At 48.2% G+C, this 22781-nt stretch overlaps 2 protein-coding genes across 6 annotated transcripts in view; one reads left to right on the top strand and one right to left on the bottom strand.

Annotated features, from left to right (window-relative positions):
- The window catches only part of ccdc88c (coiled-coil and HOOK domain protein 88C), a 52791-nt gene that overhangs the window by 5139 nt on the left and 24871 nt on the right, over window positions 1-22781 (bottom strand). Inside the window, exons 10-27 of one of the 3 annotated variants that reach the window (XM_080293531.1) lie at window positions 22702-22781; window positions 21519-21665; window positions 20876-21020; window positions 20611-20792; window positions 19903-20040; window positions 19540-19824; window positions 18670-19467; window positions 16668-16795; window positions 16453-16594; window positions 16242-16379; window positions 15899-16060; window positions 15542-15819; window positions 5954-6097; window positions 5512-5698; window positions 5290-5435; window positions 4546-4635; window positions 3943-4190; window positions 875-1170 (exon numbers count right to left, since the gene is read on the bottom strand). The exon at window positions 22702-22781 is cut by the window's right edge and continues 79 nt beyond it. In XM_080293531.1, coding sequence (XP_080149657.1) covers window positions 959-1170; window positions 3943-4190; window positions 4546-4635; window positions 5290-5435; window positions 5512-5698; window positions 5954-6097; window positions 15542-15819; window positions 15899-16060; window positions 16242-16379; window positions 16453-16594; window positions 16668-16795; window positions 18670-19467; window positions 19540-19824; window positions 19903-20040; window positions 20611-20792; window positions 20876-21020; window positions 21519-21665; window positions 22702-22781 — 3650 coding nt within the window. In that variant the 3' untranslated portion in view covers window positions 875-958. Of the gene's footprint in view, window positions 1-874; window positions 1171-3942; window positions 4191-4545; window positions 4636-5289; window positions 5436-5511; window positions 5699-5953; window positions 6098-15541; window positions 15820-15898; window positions 16061-16241; window positions 16380-16452; window positions 16595-16667; window positions 16796-18669; window positions 19468-19539; window positions 19825-19902; window positions 20041-20610; window positions 20793-20875; window positions 21021-21518; window positions 21666-22701 lie in introns of those variants that run through there. The other 2 variants (XM_026151171.2, XM_026151172.2) reach the window with 2 other exon arrangements.
- Window positions 6642-11618, top strand: LOC113011627 (endonuclease domain-containing 1 protein-like). 3 transcript variants are annotated; one of them, XM_080293535.1, is made up of 6 exons: window positions 6642-6945; window positions 9698-9808; window positions 9892-9977; window positions 10116-10224; window positions 10487-10670; window positions 10948-11618. In XM_080293535.1, the coding sequence occupies exons 1-6, from the start codon at window positions 6868-6870 to the stop codon at window positions 11385-11387; spliced, it is 1008 nt and encodes a 335-aa protein (XP_080149661.1). In that variant the 5' UTR covers window positions 6642-6867; the 3' UTR covers window positions 11388-11618. The 3 variants fall into 3 exon arrangements, with proteins under 3 accessions (XP_080149661.1, XP_080149664.1, XP_080149663.1); XM_080293538.1 differs by lacking the exon at window positions 6642-6945 and adding an exon at window positions 7123-7261; XM_080293537.1 differs by lacking the exon at window positions 6642-6945 and adding an exon at window positions 7362-7571.

The raw sequence follows: 22781 nt of genomic DNA, 5'->3' as shown, positions 1-22781 counted from the left end.
AAGAGCAAAGCAGGACACGGCGCCACGCACACACTCACTATGTGACCTGATGACATCACAGCGTGATCAGAGATGGCAGCTCCTGACCTGCATTCGAGGGACAGGACGCAGCTGAAGCAGTGAGAGTGCAAACACACCTGCTGCGTCCCACCTGACAGCGGACACGGTTCGTCAAAACTAAGGACACTGTGCTGTGATCTGACCAATCAGAAGCTGGGGGAGGGCCATTAGCGATAACTGTGACATCTGTGAAGTTTCCATTAAAGCACATCTGCAGGTTCAGGAACATCGCTGTCCAGACAGGAAACAACAAACCTACTTCCTGTCTGCGTACTTCCTGTCTGATGATGACTTTAAAGACGCTGGTTTTTACTTTCGTGATAAAACTAATCAAACGATGAAACATGACAGCTGCAGCGAGCTGTGCTTGTCTGAGACATGTGACCCTGAGAGCACAGGTGAGCGTACAGGTGAGCGCACAGGTGCAGCAGTTGTGATTCTGTGAGTGTTTCGTTGGGCGAAGCCTGCAGGTCTGCGTTAAAGCGGCGTCTGAAGCTTTCTGCTGCAGGAAGTGATGAGAGCGAGCGCCATCGCTACAAATCCACTTAGGACTGAAAACCTTCATGACTTTAAAGACTCACAGCTCAGAACAGACTGCAAGCTACACACAAACGCACACACACACACATACACACACACTCACACAGACACACGCGCACACACACTACTTACTAATAACACTGTCCAGAAACACGGGGCTGCTCGAGGTTGTCTTTAATGTTTTAGTGTCAGAGGTGTGTGTGTGTGTGTGTGTGTGTGTGTGTGTGTGTGTGTGTGTGTGTGTGTGTGTGTGCGTGCGTGCGTGCGTGCGTGCGTGCGTGCGCGCGCGTCACACTGATGACTGTGATGATGAGGATGGTGTCAGTGGGCACAAACGATGAGGATGATGATGAGGATGTTAGAAATCTCCGTTGGCTAGGATTGGCTGGCTAGCGATGAGGTCGGCTGTGAGGTCGGCGGAGGACCAAAATCGCAGTCGTCTGGTGAGAGAGAGGGAGGGGCGGCGGGTGATGGGGGAGGATGAGGTCGGCGACAGGGAGGAGGAGGAAGGGGGGATGATCTTGTCTTGACTTTTACTGCGGAGAAATTTGAAGCGTTTTGGAGGAGGAGCTGAGGAGACGGGAGGAAAAGGAAAGGTGAGTAAACGAAAGAAAACACCGACGTGAGAACTTGTTATGGATGAACAGCAGAGATCGTGCAGAGAACCCAGAACCTACCAATCAGAGAGCTCGTCAGAGCTGAGCTCGGCTCACACTCAGGCTAACCTGAAGCTCGCGCCGCCGCTGCTGCGCAACATTCTCAGTAACGACTCAGGCCTAACGCCTGTAATTACACTGTAATTACCTACACATACTCAAAGGTCATGAGGCTGTACAGCAAACAGAAAAGTAATTGTACTGAAAGTACATTAAAGTACTGCAGTACTGGCAGTAGCTGCCCGAAATCTGGAGTGGATCAACCTTTAACCTTTAGCATCATGCACATCAAAGCAAGTGCGGATATAAATATAATCCACTCCATAATAATCCATAACACACGTCACAGCGTACGCAGATGTGGAAATACTCGACTAAATACACTGAAAGTATCTCTATGTAAATATAACAGATTACACTGAAACCTTTAGTTACAGGGGAACTACGCCCTCACAGGCTGCATTAAAGTGTTCCCAGCTTCAGTGACCTTTAAAAACACCTGACACTGATGAAGGAGAGCAGGGAGGTGAGGAAGACTAGGATGTAACGTCCTGTGTTAAACAGGCTTTTAGCCGAGCTCAGCCCGAGTTCAGAGAGAACCCACAGATGTTAGGAGCATGCACCACAGAGCGAGGAAGAGGACGACGCAGGAGCCGCTGTCTGTGACGACTCATCACATTTTGCACTTGTTGGATCACAAACGCTTCAGTGCCGACCTTCTTACTGTTTATAAATGTGGGCGGAGCCTAAACAATGTCAGTATGTGACGGTTAAAAAAACCCGACGCACCCCTCTGTGTCAGTGTGAGGAAGTGTAAGTGCACGTTCAACCCCGGACAAGTCCCGATGTAAGACGTTTCCACAGCACGTCTCTGTTCCTGTGGACAAGGAGTCCACGCCGTCCTGCAGCCATCACACACAAAGGTTTGTTTTCACTTCCATCCAACAGTTTGCTTCACAAAAAACATCTTCTCAAACACATGATCTGTCCTGTTTTGTCCAAATGTGCTGAATAGCTGGAGGACACTGTGGTGCTGCTCATCGTGGACACAGACGTGGACACACGTTCCTGCTCTCAGCGACGGTCCGTGAGTGATTTTAACCCTTTATGACCCACCACAGAACCAAGTCCTCCAGAGCTTATCTTTATATCTTTACATGCTGTGGAGCCATTTGTGGGAGCATTTCAAGCTGCTATACATCAATACAACCATTACAGCCCAAATTTTAATAATATGTTTGCATTAAGTGCACAGTAATTACATCAATTGCAAAAAAGTGCAATAAACTACAAAAAAAATTGAAAATCTTTTTTTTTTGGAATATATTTGTAGTTAGAGAAATTTAAGAGGCTTATCACTCAAAACTGTAAATACAAAAAAGTTGCACAGAATAGTTTCCAACCACAGGAAATTTATTTTGAGTGTCTTCATAGTTTTATTTTTGAGATACACCAATTTTTATAAACTGCAGGAAAAACGAAGATAAATATTATAATGCAGATTTGCTAAAAAACAGCATCTGTATCAAAATAAACTATTTCCAGCAGTGCAGTTTGAGTTCTAAGCATCCCAGAAATAATAAAGAAAAGCATGAAGTCAAACATGACTTTTAAAAACTCCAGTACAGGCTTATAAGGTGAAGATAAAGATAAAAACCTACATTTTCCGCGAAAATGACGTCACTTACAGTTTCGGGCAGGTAATGGCGGACATGCGATCGTTCGCGCTGACGTCTATTCCAACATAGGAAGTGTTGATCAGCTGATTGGATCGGCAAAGCGTGTTTCTGGAATATTATGTTTTTGCTGCTGCAAGTGGTTTTTATGCAATTTTTGCAAAGCTATATGTGGAAGGAAACCGTGACCGAGGACAAGCTGATGGCATAACAAGTAAGTACAACTCCTCCGGTTTCATATGCAAAAAAATTTATTGCGCTAGCTTACGTGGTTCGGGTTCTACAGGGATTTAAAAATAGTTACACAAAACGGAGCGTGCCCGTTCCGACCGGTCTTAAAGGGTTGAAGGCGTGCCAGCATTCCCGACGGTCCCAAACTAAGAATGTGACATCTGGAACATCACGCCGGCCAAAAAGCACAAAGACAGTTTTTGTTGTTCTTTCCTGTTTCACTTTGTTCTCATTTAGGCTCCAAAGAAACAAACAGAGGTTTCTGTGAGAGGGCTGCTCGCTCCACGTGTCCTCCACAGGTGAGGAGTAACACGCCAACAACACGCCTGCAGAAAACTCCTGTTCAGACTAAAAGTGCACAAGCAGCTGTGCAGTCGAGGACCTGTCACTGCATGTCTGAATTTAAATGAGCTGCGTCTGTGGAGCGATGACTGACAGGTAACGAGTCAAAGAACGGATCGAATCTGATAAAAACCCTGAAAATCTGCAGTAAAAATATCAGACGTGTGCACGGCTGGATCAGCTGCTCAGGAAGGTTCCAGATGTGAACTTACTGTCAGTCATGTGAAAGCCAACGGCGCCCTCTACAGGACAGAGAGAGCAGCTCCCCCACATGTGCTGTGAGCCTCTGATCAGAAGTCCCCAAACTTCACAGTGAGCGAGTCCCCGAGAGAAAACGAAACACTCTGCAGGCATGTTTAACGAGTTTCTGTGTGTGTGTGTGTGTGTGTGTGTGTGTGTGTGTGTGTGTGTGTGTGTGTGTGTGTGTTTGTGTGTACCTCGGCTGATGGGGGTCACAGCTGGACTCTGGGGGCCCGGGCTGTTATGGCCGCCGTCCTGCGAGTCACTGAGGGTCCTCTGGGGTGGAGGGGGCGGGGTCTCGGGGGGCAGGAGGGGGGGCGTGGCTGGTAGGGGGATGTCCGGGGCGCTCTTAGTCCGCTCCCTCTCGGCCCCCCTCTCCCGGCTGCTCTCCTTTCGGGGTTTGATGAGTTTGACTAAAGCTTTGGCTCCGGCCCACTGACTCCTCCTGCAACACACGGCAGCACGCTTAATCGATAATCAAGACCTGCAACACAGTGAGCACTCACACTTTTAAACACAATCAGGGCTCTGATTGCACGATAAAGCAGGAAACGGCGTCACTCTTTCAATTTGTATAGCGCCAAATCAAAGCGCTTTAACCGACTATCAAACCTCCACGAGCATGTTGGGCTCTTTCATGTTTCCGGCCTCTGCGCTGAAACCTGCAGCCGCTCACCTGTTTGTCACAGGTGTGACAAACAACCTGGCAGCACGCGTGAGCGCTGAGTAGGATTCTGGGATTTGGTCTGTAGATGCGTATGGATACCCAACAGCTGATGCTGTGAAGTGTGGACTCTTACTTTTTAGGCGTGGGGTCGTAGAACTTGTACTGGTCCATGATCTTCTCCTCCAGTTTCTCCTTCTGACGACGGAGAGCGTTCAGCTTATCACTGACGAGACAGACAGACATCGGTCACAGTCGGCCGTTTGTGATCCCTGACGGCACCACGGTGCCGGGTGGAGTTTAGAGCAGCGGTGTCAAACTCACTTTATGTCTGGCGGCCCACACACCAGTGCAACTTCCTGTCAGACGTTACAGATTCAACTGTTTTTCTGTCAGCTCGACTCGACTGTCAGAACAAAGATGACAGAAAAGTCTCTCTGTGTACCTGGCCTGTACCACTACACTCGCCTGCCCCCTTCCTTCTTTCACATAATGGTATGATCCCAGTCTGTCTTTGCATGTGATTGGCCGCATGATGTGCCCGTCAAAATAATGTCCCACCCCTCCCTGCGAGGATTCTCAGCAGGGCTGACGATTCAACTCCCCCACACTGACGGCCATCATTAACTGACATGAAATTATCTCACCGCCAGATGTGGCCCACGGGCCGTACGTTTGACACCCCTGATTTAGATGGTCCAACCTGCTGATGAGATGGCAGGTGTGTGCCTGCAGGTGTGTGCAGCAGCCACGTTAAAGCTAAACACAGATGTGAGGACTGCACCGACTGACAGCTGAGGATAAACCGCGTTCGTCAGCGATCAGCTCGTCCTGCAGGACGTCGCCTGTCTGAACCTCGCGGCGGCTGACGAGCACTCACATGTAGAGCTTCTGCTCCTGGTGGTACAGCTCCTTGCTCTCCATGCTCCTCTCCAGCAGCGCGTGGTTCTGCTGACTCAGCAGGTTGATCTGGCTCAGCAGGTGGTGGTTCTCCTCCTCCAGGTTCCCTTTGAGGCGACTCAGGAGCTGGGCGCACACACAGAGGAGGCGGTGACCACGCTGCAGCCCGTCAATCAGCCGTTTCAGAAAAACGTGCGCTTACCTCACAGTGGTTGTCTAGTTTAGTCATGGTGAGATCTAGCGTCTGGTGCTGCTCCATCAGCGAATCGTATTGCGCCATACACTGACTCACTTCCAGCTGGGAGGAGCTTAAAGAGCTCTTGAGTTCGTTCAGTCGCTGCTGGAGCCCCTTGCTCTGCTCCGCCTGCTGTGATTGGCTCTCGGAGAGTCTGAAGATGGAAGCAGAAGGTGAACAGTTTAAAGTCTGTGCTCACTGGCTGCTGTCAAGGGTTTTCATTGGCTGTTACTGAGCTCTGATGAGCAGCATCAGCTGGTAGCTCCGCCCTCTCATCCAAACATGGTCACTTCTGGAACCAACATGGAGGAGAAAACGCTAACACAGAGGCTTCAAAACATCAGAACCTAATGCGTGATGTCATGATTGTCCATCTTTGCTATACAGTCTGTGTGTGAAAACACATCACCTGTCCACATCTGTTTTCAGCTGGAGGTTTTCCTGCTGCAGGAGGCGGTTCTTCTGGATCTCCAGGTTTAGCTCCTCCTTCTCTTTCAGGCCACGCCCCTCATGCTCCTCCCATTTCTCCTTTTGCTGCAGCAGTGCACAGTACCTGCAGACGTGCAGAGCAAAATGATTAGCCACGTCACATCACACACTTTAAATGAATTTAATTTTTTATCACTACAATGTTTCTAATCGACTCTCTGAACCACCAGCTACCGCTTCTCCACCCTGTACGACACTGCCAGTCACATTATGTCGTTCATTACAACAAGGAGAAACCTCTGCATGAAAAGTGGATGGTGGAACCTCAGGAATACAACAGCTTAATATCACCGTAACACACCAGAATGAGTCGTTTTCCTGTAAACAAAGTAAATTTTACTGTGTGCATGTAGATCAGCTGACCTATAACATGTTTACATCACATCATGTCGATCTTCTACCTTCAGCTGGTGAATGAGGAGTTTGAAAAGGACATGATGAGAGAGGATTCACTGAAACTAAACTCTAATGAAATAGGAACGAGGCAGGCAACATGTAAGTGCTACAAACAACAACCTGCAGGATACAGCCGAGGTCACTTCAACCCAACGATTAGACGTCCTGCTCTTTATCGCCATTGTGCTGCGAACATCATTAAAACTCACACATCATCAATGCAGCTGCAGTTTCAGAGTAAAACTATATTTAACTGTGAAAAGAGGAAGTCTCAATGTGTCAGAGTTTGGCTGTCTCGAAGTGTCTCTCTGTGTCTGATAGTGGTTTAAATTCATGTACAAATATCAGCCCCACTCAAAGGGTCAAAGGTGAGAATACTTCAGCACAGGTGAGGCTGACAGACAGGAAGTGGAGCATGGTGGAGCTTTAGGAGGGGAGATGTGGATAGGAATGATACAAACTGCATCCAGGACAGAACTGCAGCCTCAGGTTTCTGTCGTTCTGACACCGTTACAGGTACATGATGTAACAGATTACTTTCTATAGCAGCTACAGACTCCATTACTTGTAATAAAAGACTAATGTGTAATAGATTACTTTTTGTGAGTAATAATCCAACACTGCCTGTATCACATCTTTCATTGTTCTGGTTTCTTGTCCAGAACCAGACGATGGGGGGCGCTTATCGCGGGGTGGGTGGGGCTGTAAAGTGGTATTTTTGGAAAGGTATATATAGTTAAGTTGAGCAAATATAAGCAGAGTTCGGCAGGAAGAATAAGAGTTCCCGTTCTGAAGCCAGCAGCAGTCAGCTGTGTTCCAGCTGTTCTCTCAGGTGAGTAAATGCGTCACACTGCCTGCACATCAAAGCCTTCAGAGCGAACAGCGGTGTGACTGACACGGTGTGTAAACGCAGGTAAACGGAACTTTATTCTGTTTCCGGTCTGTCCGCGTGTCTGCTCGCACTGAAACACGCGGACCGGGGACGTTGCTGCGCGGTGTTTGAAGTGTGAAGGCGGAAGTTGGAAACCGGGAGTTCCGGGTCGGATTTCTACTTTAAAGCCGTAGAAGCCTGGAAACACTGACAATGGAAGCCGCTTCCGGATGTTGGAGAAGGGTCTGGGGGATGATGCGCTAGAGCGGAAGTGAGTGGACCTCTGACTTTGACCACGTGACCGAAGAACTCGCGACTCCGCGCTCATTTCGATACAAATTCCGTAAATGTTTATCGTATTATTTGACATAAATAAGGTTTATAAGGACTGCGCTCATTGGCTAACAGCGGGTCCGCCGCTAGCCAATGAGCGACCACAGTCAGAGCCCCGCCCCCACCCTTAAGAACTCCTCCGAAATCAGTCCGTTACGTCACGGCGGCTACAGCAATTATCGTTCGTGACGTTTCACAGAGCAGCTTTCCCTCTGACCCGTCACCTCAGGTGTGTCATACACGAGTCTGCGGACGCCTCTCCGTCATCGGTGCCATTTTTTTCTCTTGGAAAAACCGAAATAAACGTGGTGGATGTAGCATACAAATTAAAACTCAGATATGCAAACGGATATTTATTTGAGGTTTTTAATTTGTCACAAGGTCCAACAATCAGGACAATCACAGAACCTGCTTATTGAAACAATGAAACTGTGATCCTGAGCAAACTCACTGAGAGCTTCTGTCGGGTACAAATGTCCAGACACTTGTCCTCACACTCAGGCATCACAGCTGCATTCAGAGCACTGCATCTGTTTAGTGGGCCCTGGAGCAGGTTCAGAGATGTGACTGAGAACAGCACCAGCCCCACCTGTGAGCCTCCTCTGCTCTTCACCACACTCCGAGTCACACCGAGGCAGCAGCTTTGACTTAAGTTCAGACAGAGTCAGAAGGAGCCGATCAAAGTGAAGAGTTACTGTTAGTGATGCTGTTAGCTTCCAGGACTGTGGGCGTTTAACCTGCCACAGGTAACGTGAGGACTGCAGAAGAATAAAACTCATAAATCTGGAATCAAGTTCTCAGTCATCCAGATCATCATAGTCAAAGGAGCTTGCAAAGAAAAGCGTCTGGACTTCTTTAAGTTGCTTGAAGACGTTTCACCTCTCATCCAAGAAGCTTCTTCAGTTCTAAGGTCAAATGGTGGAGAGTCCCAGATTTAAACCTAGTGGGAGTTTCCCCCGCAGAGGGACAAAAGGACCCCGTGATGATCCTCTAATCGCCTGAGCCAAGGTGTGAAACTGGGTGTGGGTCCCAATCAGCCAGGGTTTCGGGTGAGCTCATTGTGAAATCTGGCCTTGATAAGGTGGAGCGGGTGGAGGGAGGTTTGGAGTCTTCACACCCCCCCCCGTTCTCTGCTGCCTGTTGGAGCGGGGGGCTGGGGCTGGAGGAGGAGTTGGCCGTCCGATTGGGGCTTGGATTGCTGGTCTGCTTCTCTCCACCCCAGGGAAGAGGGTAACACCACCTGGGTCTGGGTGCAGTTTCCCTCTCCAGGGGCAAGGGTACCTAGACCTGGGGAGCACTGGGCTGTGGCCCCCCCACGCCCTCTAGCAGATCATTACATGAAGGAACCTTTTAAAAACAAGCACGTCCATGCTCACAGGTGTGCACACGGGTGCTCACACACACAAACTACACCCTTTTTGGCTCCTACCTCAAAGCACACTGTGCGCTGTCGATCTTACGTGCTGCACAATAATGTTTAATATTTAGTATTTACTGTTATATTCACATAGATCATCATGATGTTGTTTATTATATTGCTCTTTTTTTTGCTTGTTTTCTCTTTTCTCTTTCTCAACAGGTGATCCAGGTGATTGATAGATGGATTTTTGTCTGTTTGTTTTGTTGGTTTTTGTTTTTTGCCCTTTATCACCGTAAAAATACATTGATGGGTTTTTTTGCACTAATAAAGTTAGTCAATTATATCGTCAGCTATATCATTATAGCTGCAGGTCAGCTGTTTCACATCTCTGTACATTTTCAAATATAGATCATGATAAAACTTTTGGCCATATTGCCCTGCCCTAGTAACAGCTTATTCAGAGCAGATAACTTTCCGCCTGAATCAGAGGAGAATGAGAACATTGTGTTTTCTAAAGGGTGCATTTAGTTTTAGAATATTCTGATTTGAATCATCGTGTAAATTAAAACAGAATATATTCATCATGTTTGCGCTCTGGAGCATTGATGGGACGTTAGTGAGATTCTGGCTCTTTCGTTGCGTGCAGCGTGCAGCTGCCTCCTTCCAGCACAGTGACGAAAATCTCGGGTCATTTCTTGTGTTAGGTGTTACTCACACGGAGGATCTCAGACTTATCCAGCATGCAGAGCTCGGTGACCGTGTGCCTCCTCCTCCTCGTCTTTCCCGTCAACGCACACGTCGTGGAAAACTTTGAGGTTTGTGTGTCAGTGCGTTCATAAAGATGATAAGATGGTTTCTGTGTGTGTTTAAACCTGGTTTCTGCTGCTCTGTTGTGTAGATGTGCATGGAATACTTTTACAAGGGGCATGTGCCAGAATGGACTCCCAATGATCACGTCCACATCTGCCAGATGTTTAATAACAGGTAATGATCATATTAAATAAAAGTATTTATTTATTCTGTTAAACTGCAGAGCTGGACTTGAACTTTCTGATCTGTCGTTACTATTGTGAACTTTACTTTTAAGATTCAGTCTTTCTAATTGACTCTGTGAACCACCAGATACCACTTTGCCACCCTGTACGACACCACCAACCGCATTCCCGTCTACTCTGCTTATGTAGTTGAGGATGGCAAAAGCTCCGATCACAGATGGATGGTGGAGCCTCAGGTATACGACAGCTTTGTAAATGAGACCCACTCAGGTTTCTTCCACAGACAGCTGATCCCAGACTTCCTGACAGATGCTAAAGCTGCATCACACATTTACATTTCAGTGAAGACTGTAAAAAGTGATGGCAGTACTTTGTGTGTTTAATATTACAGTAATACACCAGAACAAGTCGTTTTAATGTAAGCAAAGTACTTCGTGCATGTAGATCAGCTGACCTATAACATGTTTACATCACTTCATGTCGATCTTCTACCTTTAGCTGGTAAAACAGGAGTTTGAAGAGGCGAACATGATGACAGAGAATTCACTGATTTACAAACATCGTACACTAGACCCTATAGACCCTAAGGACATAGGAACGAGGCAGGCAACAGATGACGACTACAATAAACGTCCTGATGGATACAGCCGAGGTCACCTCAACCCCAACTCGCACCATGCAGGTAAGAGAGGTCGAGCTGTTCTGAGGGGTTTGTCATGTGTCTCATGCACACTCAGTAAGATGTACACGCGTGTTCTCACATGTGGGAGACAGAACACAGTCCCAGGAACATGTACCAGAGAACACAGGAAAGAAGAAGACTTCAAACACAAGACCTTTAAAAATAATTGCGTTCTGTTTATGAGGGAAATGTATTCTACACAGCACTTCATAACCTGCTACGCTCTCATCCACCCACCAATCACATCCTTCTTCTGTCTCTACATCATTTTCTACAGGTGATGCTTCCAAAGCCACTATGACCCTGACTAATATAGTTCCTCAAAAACAATCACTGAACGAAAAGAAGTGGAAAGATCATGAGGATACACTCAAAGGTTGGGCCAAAGATAACAAAGTCTACGTTCTGGTCGGTGCGATTCCATCCAAAGGAAAAGGAAACTGGATCGCAAGAGGTAGTAGCGAGCAAGGTGTCAACATCCCTGACTACATGTGGGTCGCCCACTGCTACTATAACAAGACATCACAGTCTTATGAGAGTGGAGGTGCCACAGCTAAGAATGTTGAGAACAAGATCTACAAGTACACCCTGTCACAGCTTCAAGCCTTTCTTCAACAACACAACCAAGTAGCTGCAGGTCAGCTGTTTCACAACGACTGCTATGTGGAGCAGGCTGCAGGTGCGTCTGCGGCAGCCGAAAATCCTTGTGACCTATAATCCAGAAATACTCACGAGATCACTGATCTCTGCAGAGTCACGCAGCTCATCCTTTCCTCAGCACTGCACACATGAACTCATGTAAACAGTTACTGTGATCTTAACTGTGTCGCACAAATGTCAGCATGTTTATGGTGCAGGTGAACACATGCTGTCATGCTTACAGGCGGCTTTACTCTGAGAGCAGCTTCACTGCAGCTTGTTGCTTATTAAAATCTGATGAAATGCTCAGTGTCGCGTGTTGGTGTGTTCAGTCAAAATCAGCAAGTGTGACAAACTTCACTGAGCCGATGGAGGCTCTGACCTCAGAGTGCAGACGCCTGATGTTTCTCAGCTGGAACAAACACATTTAAACCCTGACAGATTCAATTCAATTCAATTCAATTCAATTTTATTTATATAGCGCCAAATCACAACATAAGTCGCCTCAAGGCGCTTCATAGATACAGAGAAAAACCCAACAATCATATGACCCCTATGAGCAAGCACTTTGGCAACAGTGGGAAGGAAAAACTCCCTTTTAACAGGAAGAAACCTCCAGCAGAACCAGGCTCAGGGAGGGGCGGCCATCTGCTGCGACCGGTTGGGGTGAGAGAAGGAAGACAGGATAAAGACATGCTGTGGAAGAGAGACAGAGGTTAATAACAGATATGATTCAACGCAGAGAGGTCTGTTAATACAGTGAGTGAGAAAGGTGACTGAAAAGAAAAAACTCAATGCATCATGGGAATCCCCCGGCAGCCTATGTCTATTGCAGCATAACTAAGGGAGGATTCAGGGTCACCTGGTCCAGCCCTAACTATATGCTTTAGCAAAAAGGAAAGTTTTAAGCCTAATCTTAAAAGTAGAGATAGTGTCTGTCTCCTGAATCCAAACTGGAAGCTGGTTCTACAGAAGAGGGGCCTGAAAACTGAAGGCTCTCCCTCCCATTCTACTTTTAAATACTCTAGGAACAACAAGTAGGCCTGCAGAGCGAGAGCGAAGTGCTCTAATAGGGTGATATGGTACTACAAGGTCATTAAGCTAAGATGGGGCCTGATTATTTAAGACCTTGTATGTGAGGAGCAGGATTTTGAATTCAATTCTGGATTTAACAGGAAGCCAATGAAGGGAAGCCAAAACAGGAGAAATATGCTCTCTCTTTCTAGTCCCTGTCAGGACTCTTGCTGCAGCATTTTGGATTAGCTGAAGGCTTTTCAGTGAGTTTTTAGGACTTCCTGATAATAATGAATTACAGTAGTCCAGCCTGAAAGTAATAAATGCATGAACTAGTTTTTCAGCGTCACTCTGAGACAGGATATTTTTAATTTTAGAGATGTTGCGCAAATGGAAGAAAGCAGTCTTACATATTTGTTTGATATGTGCATTGAAGGACATGTCCTGGTCAAAAATGACTCCAAGGTTCCTCACAGCATTACTGGAGGCCAAGGTAATGCCATCTAGAGTAAGAATCTGCTTAGACACTATATTTCTAGGCTTTTCAGGGCCGAGTACAATAACCTCAGTTTAATCTGAATTAAGAAGCAGAAAGTTAGCGGCCATCCAGGTCTTTATGTCTTTAAGACATTCCTGCAGTTTAACTAATTGGTGTGTGTTATCTGGCTTCATGGACAGATAGAGCTGGGTGTCATCTGCATAGCAGTGAAAATGTATGCTATGTCTTCTAATGATACTGCCTAAGGGAAGCATGTATAATGTAAACAGAATTGGTCCTAGCACTGAACCCTGTGGAACTCCATAATTAACCTCAGTGTGTGAAGAGGACTCTCCATTTACATGCACAAACTGGAGTCTATTAGATAGATATGATACAAACCACTGCAGTGCAGTACCTGTAATACCTACAGCATGTTCTAATCGCTCTAATAGGATATTATGATCAACAGTATCGAACGCTGCACTAAGGTCTAGCAGGACAAGCACAGAGATGAGTCCACTGTCAGAGGCCATAAGAAGATCATTTGTAACCTTCACTAAAGCTGTTTCTGTGCTGTGCTGAGCTCTGAAACCTGACTGAAACTCTTCAAATAAACCATTCCTCTGCAGATGATCTGTTAGCTGTTTGACAACTACTCTTTCAAGGATTTTTGATATGAAAGGAAGGTTGGAGATTGGCCTATAATTAGCTAAGACTGCTGGGTCTAGAGATGGCTTTTTGAGTAAAGGTTTAACTACAGCCAGCTTGAAGGCCTGTGGTACATAGCCGATTATTAGAGATAGGTTGATCATATTTAAGATCGAAGAATTAATTAATGGCAGGACTTCTTTGAGCAGTTTTGTAGGAATGGGGTCTAAAAGACACGTTGATGGCTTGGAGGAAGTAATTATTGAAGTTAATTCAGAAAGATCAATTGGAGAAAAAGAGTCTAACTTAACATCAATGGTACTAAGAGTAGCTGTAGATAATATTACATCTGTGGGATGATTACTGGTAATTTTTTCTCTAATGATAAAAATTTTATTTGTGAAGAAGTTCATGAAGTCATTAATAGTTAACGTTAAAGGGATGGTTGGCTCAAAAGAGCTCTGACTTTTTGTCAGCCTGGCTACAGTGCTGAAGAGAAACCTGGGGTTGTTCTTATTTTCTTCAATCAGTGATGAATAGTAAGATGTTCTGGCTTTGCGGAGGGCTTTCTTATAAAGCAGCAAACTATTTCTCCAGGCCAAATGATGATCCTCTAAATTTGTGACACGCCATTTCCTCTCCAGATTACGAGTCTTCTGCTTTAGGGTACGTGTTTGAGAATTATACCACGGAGTCAGGTACTTCTGATTTGAGACCTTAGTTTTCACAGGAGCTACAGTATCCAGAGTCGTACGTAGTGAGGAGGTGAAATTATTAACAAGATAATCGACCTCTGTTGGGGTAGCGTTCAGATAGCTGCTCTGCTCTATGTTGGTACAGGGCATTGAAGATGATAACAGTGGGTGGATTATATTCTTAAACTTAGTTACAGCGCTTTCAGAAAGACATCTACTTTGATAAAGTCTACTCTCCACCGCTGTGTAATCAATTATTGTAAATGTAAATGTTATCAGGAAATGATCAGACAGGAGAGGGTTTTCAGGAAACACTGTTAAATGTTCAGTTTCTATGCCATATCTTAAAACAAGGTCTAGAGTGTGATTAAAGTGGTGGGTGGGTTCTTTTACATTTTGAGAGAAGCCAATTGAGTCTAATAACAGATTAAATGCCATGTTGAGGCTGTCATTTTTAGCATCTACATGGATGTTAAAATCACCCACAATAATTATTTTATCTGAGCTCAAAACTAAATTAGATATAAAGTCTGAGAAATCAGGCAGAAACTCTGTGTAAGGCCCAGGTGGACGATAGATGATAACAAGTAAGACTGGTTTCTGAGTTTACAGCTGGGGTGGACAATGTTAAGCATCAGGCTTTCAAATGAATTAAAAGTCTGTCTTGGTCTTTCATTAACTATTAGGCTGGTGTGAAAAATTGCTGCCACACCGCCCCCTCGGCCTGTGCTTCGAGATTTCTGGTAGTTAGAATGACTCGGGGGTGTTGATTCATTTAAACTAACATAATCATCCTGCTGCAACCAGGTTTCTGTAAGGCAGAGTAAATCAATTTGTTGATCAATTATTAAGTCATGTACTAACAGAGACTTGGAGGAGAGAGACCTAATATTTAATAATCCACATTTCACTGTTTTACTCTTTGGTTCATATGTGGATACTGTATTGTTCTTTCTTTGTAATTGTTTATACAAAGACTGTTTAGACAGAGAGGGAGCAGCAGAGCGAGCAGCGGCGCTCCGTGCTCATCAGACCCTCTGCTCTTCATCGCCATCGTGACTGCAGCTGCAGTTTCAGAGCAAACCTCTATTTAAACTGTGAAAGGAGGAAGTGTCATTGGGTCAAAGGTCAGCCACCTCAAAGCGTCTCTCTGAGTTCAAATTCATGCACACCTCGCCGGTATTAGCCTGATTTAAGGGGTCAAAGGTGAAGCTGACAGAACAAGTGACACAGACAGGAAGTGACACGGATGGTTAGATCAGCTAAAAGGAAACTTGCGGCTCAGGAGCGATCAGGAGCCGTTTCCATGGTTACACTTGGCGCCCTTTCTCACACCTGTGCTGCTTCCTATTACCTGAATCATTCCAGCGCTTCACGTCGACGCGTCCACTTACTTGCCGTGCAGCGTCCTGTGCTCGCTCTCCAGCGCCCTCTGTTTGCCCTTCAGCGCCGCGTGCTGACTGATCAGCTGCTCGTACTCATGAGCCTGCCTCTCGTGAACGCTCAGCAGGCGCTCGTGATCGCTGAGCACGCCCTCTCTGGCTCGCCACGCCTCCTCGCGCTGCCGCTGCCACGACTCCACCTCCGTCTCCAGGGCGGTCACCTGGCCTTGCAGCACGGCATTCTGGGCCATGAGAGAGGCGCTCTGAGAGGAGAGGGTGGAGTTCTCCACCTGAGAGGACACAGAGATGAAGCGTGAGTGCGATGGCCTGAGTGTAAACTGGGTCAAAGTTACACGTGCGTGAGCGTGCCTGCAGCTTCGCCGTCTGCGTGTGCAACGCCGAGTTCTGCTCCTGCAGCGTGGTGGTGTGCCGCTGCAGCGCCGCCATCTGGTTGTTGAGGGAAGTGTTCTGGTTCTCCAGCTGCTTCAGCTGCTCCTTCAGCAGACTGCTCTCCGTCTGCAGGGAGGCGTTCTGGACCAAACAAACACAGTTTCACAGCAGTCACACAAACTCATCCATCAAATTAGCACAAAGCGTTTTTCACGTGTGAGAACATTTCTGAGGTGCTGAACAGGAAACGTTCCTGTGCTGCTATAATCATTAACAGTGATAACATCATTATTAATGATGATGATCAGAAACAGCGGCTCACGTTCTTCTCCACGTCGATCAGGTGATCTTTGATTCGCAGCAGTTCGGCCGTGGCGCTGCGGTCAGCCGCCGGGTGCTGCTGGGAGTTGTGGTTTACTTCCTTGTGCTGCTGATGGGAGGCGGACGCCGTCTGACGAGCCTGCAGCGGGAAAGAAAAATGTCAGACTGTCGCACAGCTTCAACGTTACAGAGGCGAAGGCGCGTTTCCTCACAGCTTCCAGCTCCGCGTGAAGCGTCTTGTTGAGTGCGCCGCTTTCTTCCAGCTTCTTTTCCAGGCTGGAGATTTTCTCCTCCTTGACCTTCATGGTCTGCTGGACGGTTTCCTCCAGCCGAGACTCCAGCAGCCTGTACCTGCTGACATTCAAACACATCCGTGAGTCGTCAGAGATCTGCTTTAAAGTGCACAGGTGAGGTCGCGGGGTCGTACCTGTCCTCCAGCGTGTGCTCCTGCTGCAGCAGCTTCTCCCGGTTCAGTCCGATCTTCTCCAGCTCTTCGTTCAGTCGCTCCAGCTCGACCTTCTGCTGCTGAACGCTCAGCTTCTCCGACACCAGCTCCTGCAAAACCGCAACACAAACACCGCTGAAGGTCACGGGCGCTCGGCGTCAGGCTCAGAGCAGCCGACGTCGCCGAGCGTCTGCCTGAGCGTCTGCAGTACAGCTGGGACATATTATACCTTTCATGGTAACACCGGTGTAATGTTAGGCAACGATAAGAAAATGAAACATCGCGATAGAACATGGGTAAAACACGCATGTGCGGTGCCTTTGTTTTTATACAAACATGGCGTAAAAAAGCACGGCGGTGGAGAACAAGAAGGCAAACAGACGAACAAAAATAGGTTTGTAAAAGTGGAGCAACCGCAGTGATGTGGAACTGGTTTGGTTTTCGTCAGAAAGCCACCAAAGCACAATGTTTTGTAGAACATGCCAGCAGGCTGTCGTGGTGAAGGGAGGAAACACCACAAACCTATTTCATCATCTGAAGCAGAAGCGCTTCGAGTACAACACAGCTGTCAACGAAGAGGCTTCAACAAGCGCGGTGGTGAGACCAGAGAAGCTGACCCAACAAACAGTCGGCTTTAAATAGCTGCAGGCCTTAGCCAACGCTGGGGGGAACAAACTAACGCAGAGACGCATCGTTTAGGATATGATGCCCACTCAGAGTGTGAAGGAGGTTTCACACAGGTGCATTTGCTCTGTCACATGTTTGTAGCTTTAATGCAGATAAAACACAGCTGCTTGTTCAAGTGGAAATAAACTGATGATTTTTTTTGCACTAATAAAGTTGAGTTGTAAAGTATTTAGTCTCGCATCAGTTACATGGTGAGTTACATCGTTTGGCCACACTGCCCCGCCCCACTCTGCAGGTTTCCAAAGAGCCGAGAATGAACAGCTGACACAAGTTACAGTCTGTTTTAACCACATGCGCGTTTTCAGACTTGCTGATTGGTTGTTCAGGACTCGATGTGGCGCTCACAGGAACCTTCCACGCTGATGCTGTAAAGAACACCCCAGTGTTCAGTACCTAGCAGTGCAGCACCCCCTGCTGGCCTTCTGGTGTATATGTCGGTTAAAGCTGACCGAGCGCCTCGTCTTTGATTGAGATTCAGATTTTGATACATTGTTTTCATTTTACTGCTTTTTTTGCAGTTCTGAGAGCAAAGAAACTGATGAACCCTTTAAAGCCCACCACAGAACCAAGTCCACCAGAGCTCACCTTCATATTTTTACCTGCTGTCGTTCCATCTTTCAAGCTGCTACACATCAATACAAGTTTTAATAACATGTATGCATTAAGTCCGTAGTAACTATATACCCTGCCTTCTTGTTTATTACACATATTTCCAACCACAGCAAACTGACTGAGTGTCTCTGTAGTTTCATTTTTGAGCTACACTCACTTTTATAAACTTCAGGAGAAACTCAAACTTAAACAGTGCAGTTTAAGTTCAAGTCAAACACGCTCCTCTGAAAGGCCCTGTAGGAAAAACTATGTTTCCCACAAGAAAAAAATGACGTCACTTCCTGACATGCCATAGTAGGAAGTGCAATGAACAGCTGATCGGATCTGCAAAGCGTGTTTCTGGATTATGACGTTTTTTACGTGCCTTCTGCAAAGGACGAGCTGAATGCATGTTATGGAAGTGCGGCTCCTCCGGTCTCACATGCAAAAACGTTCCTGCGACAGCTTATGCGGCTGCAATTCTCCCGGGATTTAAAAGTTGTTACTCGGAGCGTGTGCGCTCTGATGGCAGCCTCGCGGTCTCACAGGCATCAGCAGCAACGAGGAGACTGACACAGACCCACGAGTGACGCTTCCACAGCTCACCTGCTCAGATCTAAACTCTGAACTAGAATCTAAATAACCCGCCCAGCGGCGCCACGGACGCCTGCTTAAACGAAGCTCCTCCCCCTGCCCCTTCTCTCACCTCTCTGAGCGTGGCCAGCGTCCTCTTGTCGATCGTCGCTTGTTTCTGAAGCTCCTTGTTCTCTCGCTCCACCTCCTTTGCTTTCACCGCCGCCTCCTTCATTCGCTCCACCTCCTTTTTGAGAGCTCCTCCCTCCTTCGTGACCTCGGTGAGCCTCCTGGTTTTCTCCTCCAGCTCCGTCTCCTTCCCCTCCAGGAGCGTCCTCATCCTCCAGCTCTCCTTCTCCAGCTGCTTCCGGCCCTTCTCCGACTGCTCCAGGTCCAGCTGGAGCTTCTTCCTCTCCTCGTCTCCTTCCACTCGCCTCCTCCGCTCCTCCTTCAGCTCCTCCACCTCCCTCTTCAGGTCCTCCTCTCTGCTTTCTGCCTCCTGCCGCCTCCTCTCTTCCTCCACCCTGTCCTCTTTGCTCTTCTCCATCTCCTCCTCTATGTGATGCTTCTCCTGGTTCAGAGCTGTCAGGTTCACCTCCAGCCTCTCCACTCTCTTCCTCTCTCCCTGCGCCTCCTCCCCAGCTTGATCCAGCCTCCTCTGCAGCTCCTGCATCTCCCTCTGCGCCTCCTGGAGCTCCTCTTGCACAGTGGTGAGGCGGGTGGATGAGGAGCGCAGGCTCTCCAGGGAGCAGCGGAGCTCCAGGTTCTCCTTGGACAGCAGTCCGTTTTCAGCCTCCTGCTTCGTCAGCCGCTGCAGCTCCCGCTGGCTCTCCTCTGCCTCCCGCTTCAGCCTGTGCACCTCCTGCTCCAAGGAGGTCACCTGTTTCTCCAGAGCCTCGGAGCGCTCGCTGCACGCCTGCAGAGACGCCACCTGGAGGCGACACGGGCACGTTACACTTATGCTGCAGTGAGACTCGTCAGAGAGGAGGAAGCGTTTACGTACCTCTCTGCTGAGCGCCTCCCGGCTCCTCTCCAGCCGCGCCACCTCTCGCTCCGCCTCCTCACACCGCCCCGCCCGCTCCCTCAGCCTCTCTGCCTCCTCATTGGATACTTTGAGCTGTGTTTCCAGGCTGGCCAATCGGGAGATGGTGTCGGTGATGCTCTGGTGCAGCAGGCGGTTCTCTGATTCCACCTCGCGGACCCTCGCCACGCTGTTAGACTGAGCGCGCTCCTGAAGGGACGCCACTGCCTCCGACAGGTGCTGCTTCTCGCTCTCCAGCTCTGAGATCTGATTGGACAAACAGAAGTCAGCCGGTCTCCTCTGCGACTGACAGTGAAGGAGATGTTACCTGAGCGTGCCACACACCTGTCGGTCCTTCTCCGCCTTCAGAGCGTGCATGTCGCGCTCCAGACTCTGTTTCTCCTTCAGTAGCTCCTCCCCCAGAGCCTCCATGTCCTGATTGGTTATTTTCTCCTGGTCCAGTAAACCCTGCAGACGCTCCAGCTGAAACAAACACAGGTGTTGCTTTTAGAGACAGGGGAGTGTTTCAAAGCTCACTGAGCTTGAATGATGCTGCAGGACGTTAAAACTGGACAAAAACAGTTAAAACTGTGCCGTTAAAAGACGAGACGAGTTTGTTATCAGGGTTTCACGTCGTCATGTTTACTCTCTGAAAGTTCCCCTGCAGCACAGACGGAAACACAAATACTGGACGAATGAAGGTTTACTGAGTGATGTTCATGTTTGCGTGCACGACTGGTGCACCTGGAGTCAGGTGGAGACACCGGCTTGTGTGTATGAGTTTTACTGTAAACCTTAACCGATGAGATCCATGTTTCTTTATTGATCAGCTGTGTTATCAATCAGTAAAAGTTACATGTATGTGTCTCATATCAGCATCTAGACTAAACGCTGCACGCCTGCAGGACTGAGACGCGATGCATCACTGTTACTGTAAAATCAAATCACCGCTCAGATGGCAGAAATCAAAGTTTATTAAACTTTAATTAAAAAACAGAATCCCCACAGCAGCGCCTCGAGCCAGTGAACAGCAGGAGTGACTGTGAGTCCCACCTTGTTGCTGAGACTCTGGTTCTCCCGGTCCAGCTCCTGCGTGTGGAGCTGCTTCTCCTGCAGGAGGTGGTTCTCCTCCTTCAGCCTCTCTATGGACGCCTGCAGCTCCCGGTTCTCCTTCTCCAGCTTCAGCATGCGGCTGGAGACGCACTCGTTCAGCTCGTCGACCAGAGACTTACGGGCTGGGCGGAGAGAAGAGAGCCGGTTACCAGTGTACAGACGGGTGGAGGACAGACAGGCTGAGGACAGACAGGTGGAGGCTCACTCTCGGTATTGTCGTGGTTCTTGGTGAGCTGCTCCAGCTCCCAGCCCAGGTGAGCCGACTCGTTCATGCTCTGCTTCTGTCCGATCTCCAGCAGCATGTTCTCCTCCACCAGCTCCTCCAGCCGTCGCCGCTCGCTGTCCCGCTCCTGCAGACAGGTGGAGGGACAGACAGGTGGATGATGATTTTTACAGAGACCAGTGTTCTTCTGGTTTCTGCCCACTCTATTAATTGTTTATGCTTTTCAGGGTCCCAGGGGGTGGAGCCTATCCCAGAGGTCACAGGGGGAGGGGCGGTGTATAGACTGGGCAGGTGGCCAGCCCATCACAGACGTGTGTGCTGTTACACTGCATTTTATTATAGTTTGTTTATCACCTGAGCACGCTGATGCCATGTGACCGTTTGTCACAGGAAGTGGGGATTTTTTACAGGTAAAGGGGGCGTGATCGTAAACGATGATGATGAGAACTTCAGAGGCTGACCCTGACAGTAAGGGGAGGTGCTCTCATCCTACGTGTGTTAATATACGTCACACACCACCCAGCCACCATCTCGTCACAGAGAGAAAGCTTTGTGTCAAGAACATCTGGAAACATCTGGAGCGGTCACTCTGTGAACCATGTGACGGCGTGGGTCTGGGTCGTACCATCTCCAGGTCGTGGATCTTCGCCCGCAGTAGCAGGTTGTCTTTCTCCAGCGTGTGCAGTTTGTCACAGCGCCCCCGTGAGGCCGACAGCTGCTCCTCCAACAAAACCTTCGTCTCCAGCAGGGTCAGGTTGTCTTCGCGGAGCTCCTGGAGCGCGCACGCAAGCACACACACGCACGCGCGCACACACACACACACACACACACACACACACACACGCACGCACACACACACACACGGTCAGATTAAGTGCAGAAATGTGTTCGGTGTGAGGACATAAACAGAAACATGAAAATATTAAAACCATGAAAATAATCGTTCACCCCTTTGTCTTTTTTTTCTGTCAGCAACGACATTAAAACCACCTGACATCACCAGGCCCCTCCCCTGAGTGGAGGTGGTGTGGATGCCACACACCTCTGCAGGTGTCCTGGAAGCTGTGCGGTGAGGTCTGTGTACATCACTCTCAGTCAGGCATTAACCGCCTGACAGAGGGCGCCGCCACGGAGGTGTGCAGGTCTGTGGTTAGGGAGGGGATCAAACATGAAAGCAGGACCCAGGTGTCCCAGCTGAACACCACCCGGAGCACCACCCGGTCTGCACACACTGTTGTTCTTATGCTCATCTGTTTACAGCGTTCAATTGTCGCTCCTTACACAGACTGTATGCAGAAGATGGAAATAGCCAGGTATTTGTCTGTGAAGGTTCTCAGTCATCCAGGTCATCGTAGTCTAAGGAGCTTGGAAAGAAAAGCGTCTGGACTTCAAGTTGCTCTCATCCAAGAAGCTTCTTCAGTTCTAAGGTCAAATGGTGGAGAGTCCCAGATTTAAACCCAGTGGGAGTTTCCCTCCACAGAGGGACAAAGGACCCCTGATGATCCTCTAATCACATGAGCCAAGGTGTGAAAGCGGGTGTGGGTCTGGGACTCTCCACCATTTGACCTTAGAACTGAAGAAGCTTCTCGGATCAGAGGTGAAACATCTTCAAGCAACTTGAAGTCCAGACGCTTTTCTTTCCAAGCTCCTTAGACTAGCCCTGTATTTGACTCCCTTTTGGAGCCAGCCTGAAGCGGACGCCAGAGGACCCACAGCTTCCTGTTTCAGGCGGCGTGCGGAGGTGATGGTGGTGTTTGTCGGTGGCTTTAATGTGGAGGCTGCTCTGTGGTGAGACGCTCTGGTTTTACCTCCACTCGGGTTTTGTAGAAGTGAACGTCATTGAGCTTCTCTTTGCATCTGCTCAGTTCGGTCTCCAGGCGGTCGACGC

The sequence above is a fragment of the Astatotilapia calliptera genome, chromosome 19, assembly GCF_964374335.1.
Source record: "Astatotilapia calliptera chromosome 19, fAstCal68.1, whole genome shotgun sequence".
NCBI classification, from domain to species: domain Eukaryota; kingdom Metazoa; phylum Chordata; class Actinopteri; order Cichliformes; family Cichlidae; genus Astatotilapia; species Astatotilapia calliptera.
Note: the sequence above shows the minus strand (reverse complement) of the source record. Positions and strands in the feature narration are given on the sequence as shown.

Bases quoted from the DNA above. Each gene is read 5' to 3' on its own strand.
- LOC113011627 (XM_080293535.1), top strand. From the start codon at position 6,868: ATGTGGATAGGAATGATACAAACTGCATCCAGGACAGAACTGCAGCCT. The intron at 6,946-9,697 runs GTACATGATGTA...TTCTTGTGTTAG, and splicing joins TCGTTCTGACACCGTTACAG to GTGTTACTCACACGGAGGAT. The intron at 10,225-10,486 runs GTATACGACAGC...TTCTACCTTTAG, and splicing joins GATGGATGGTGGAGCCTCAG to CTGGTAAAACAGGAGTTTGA.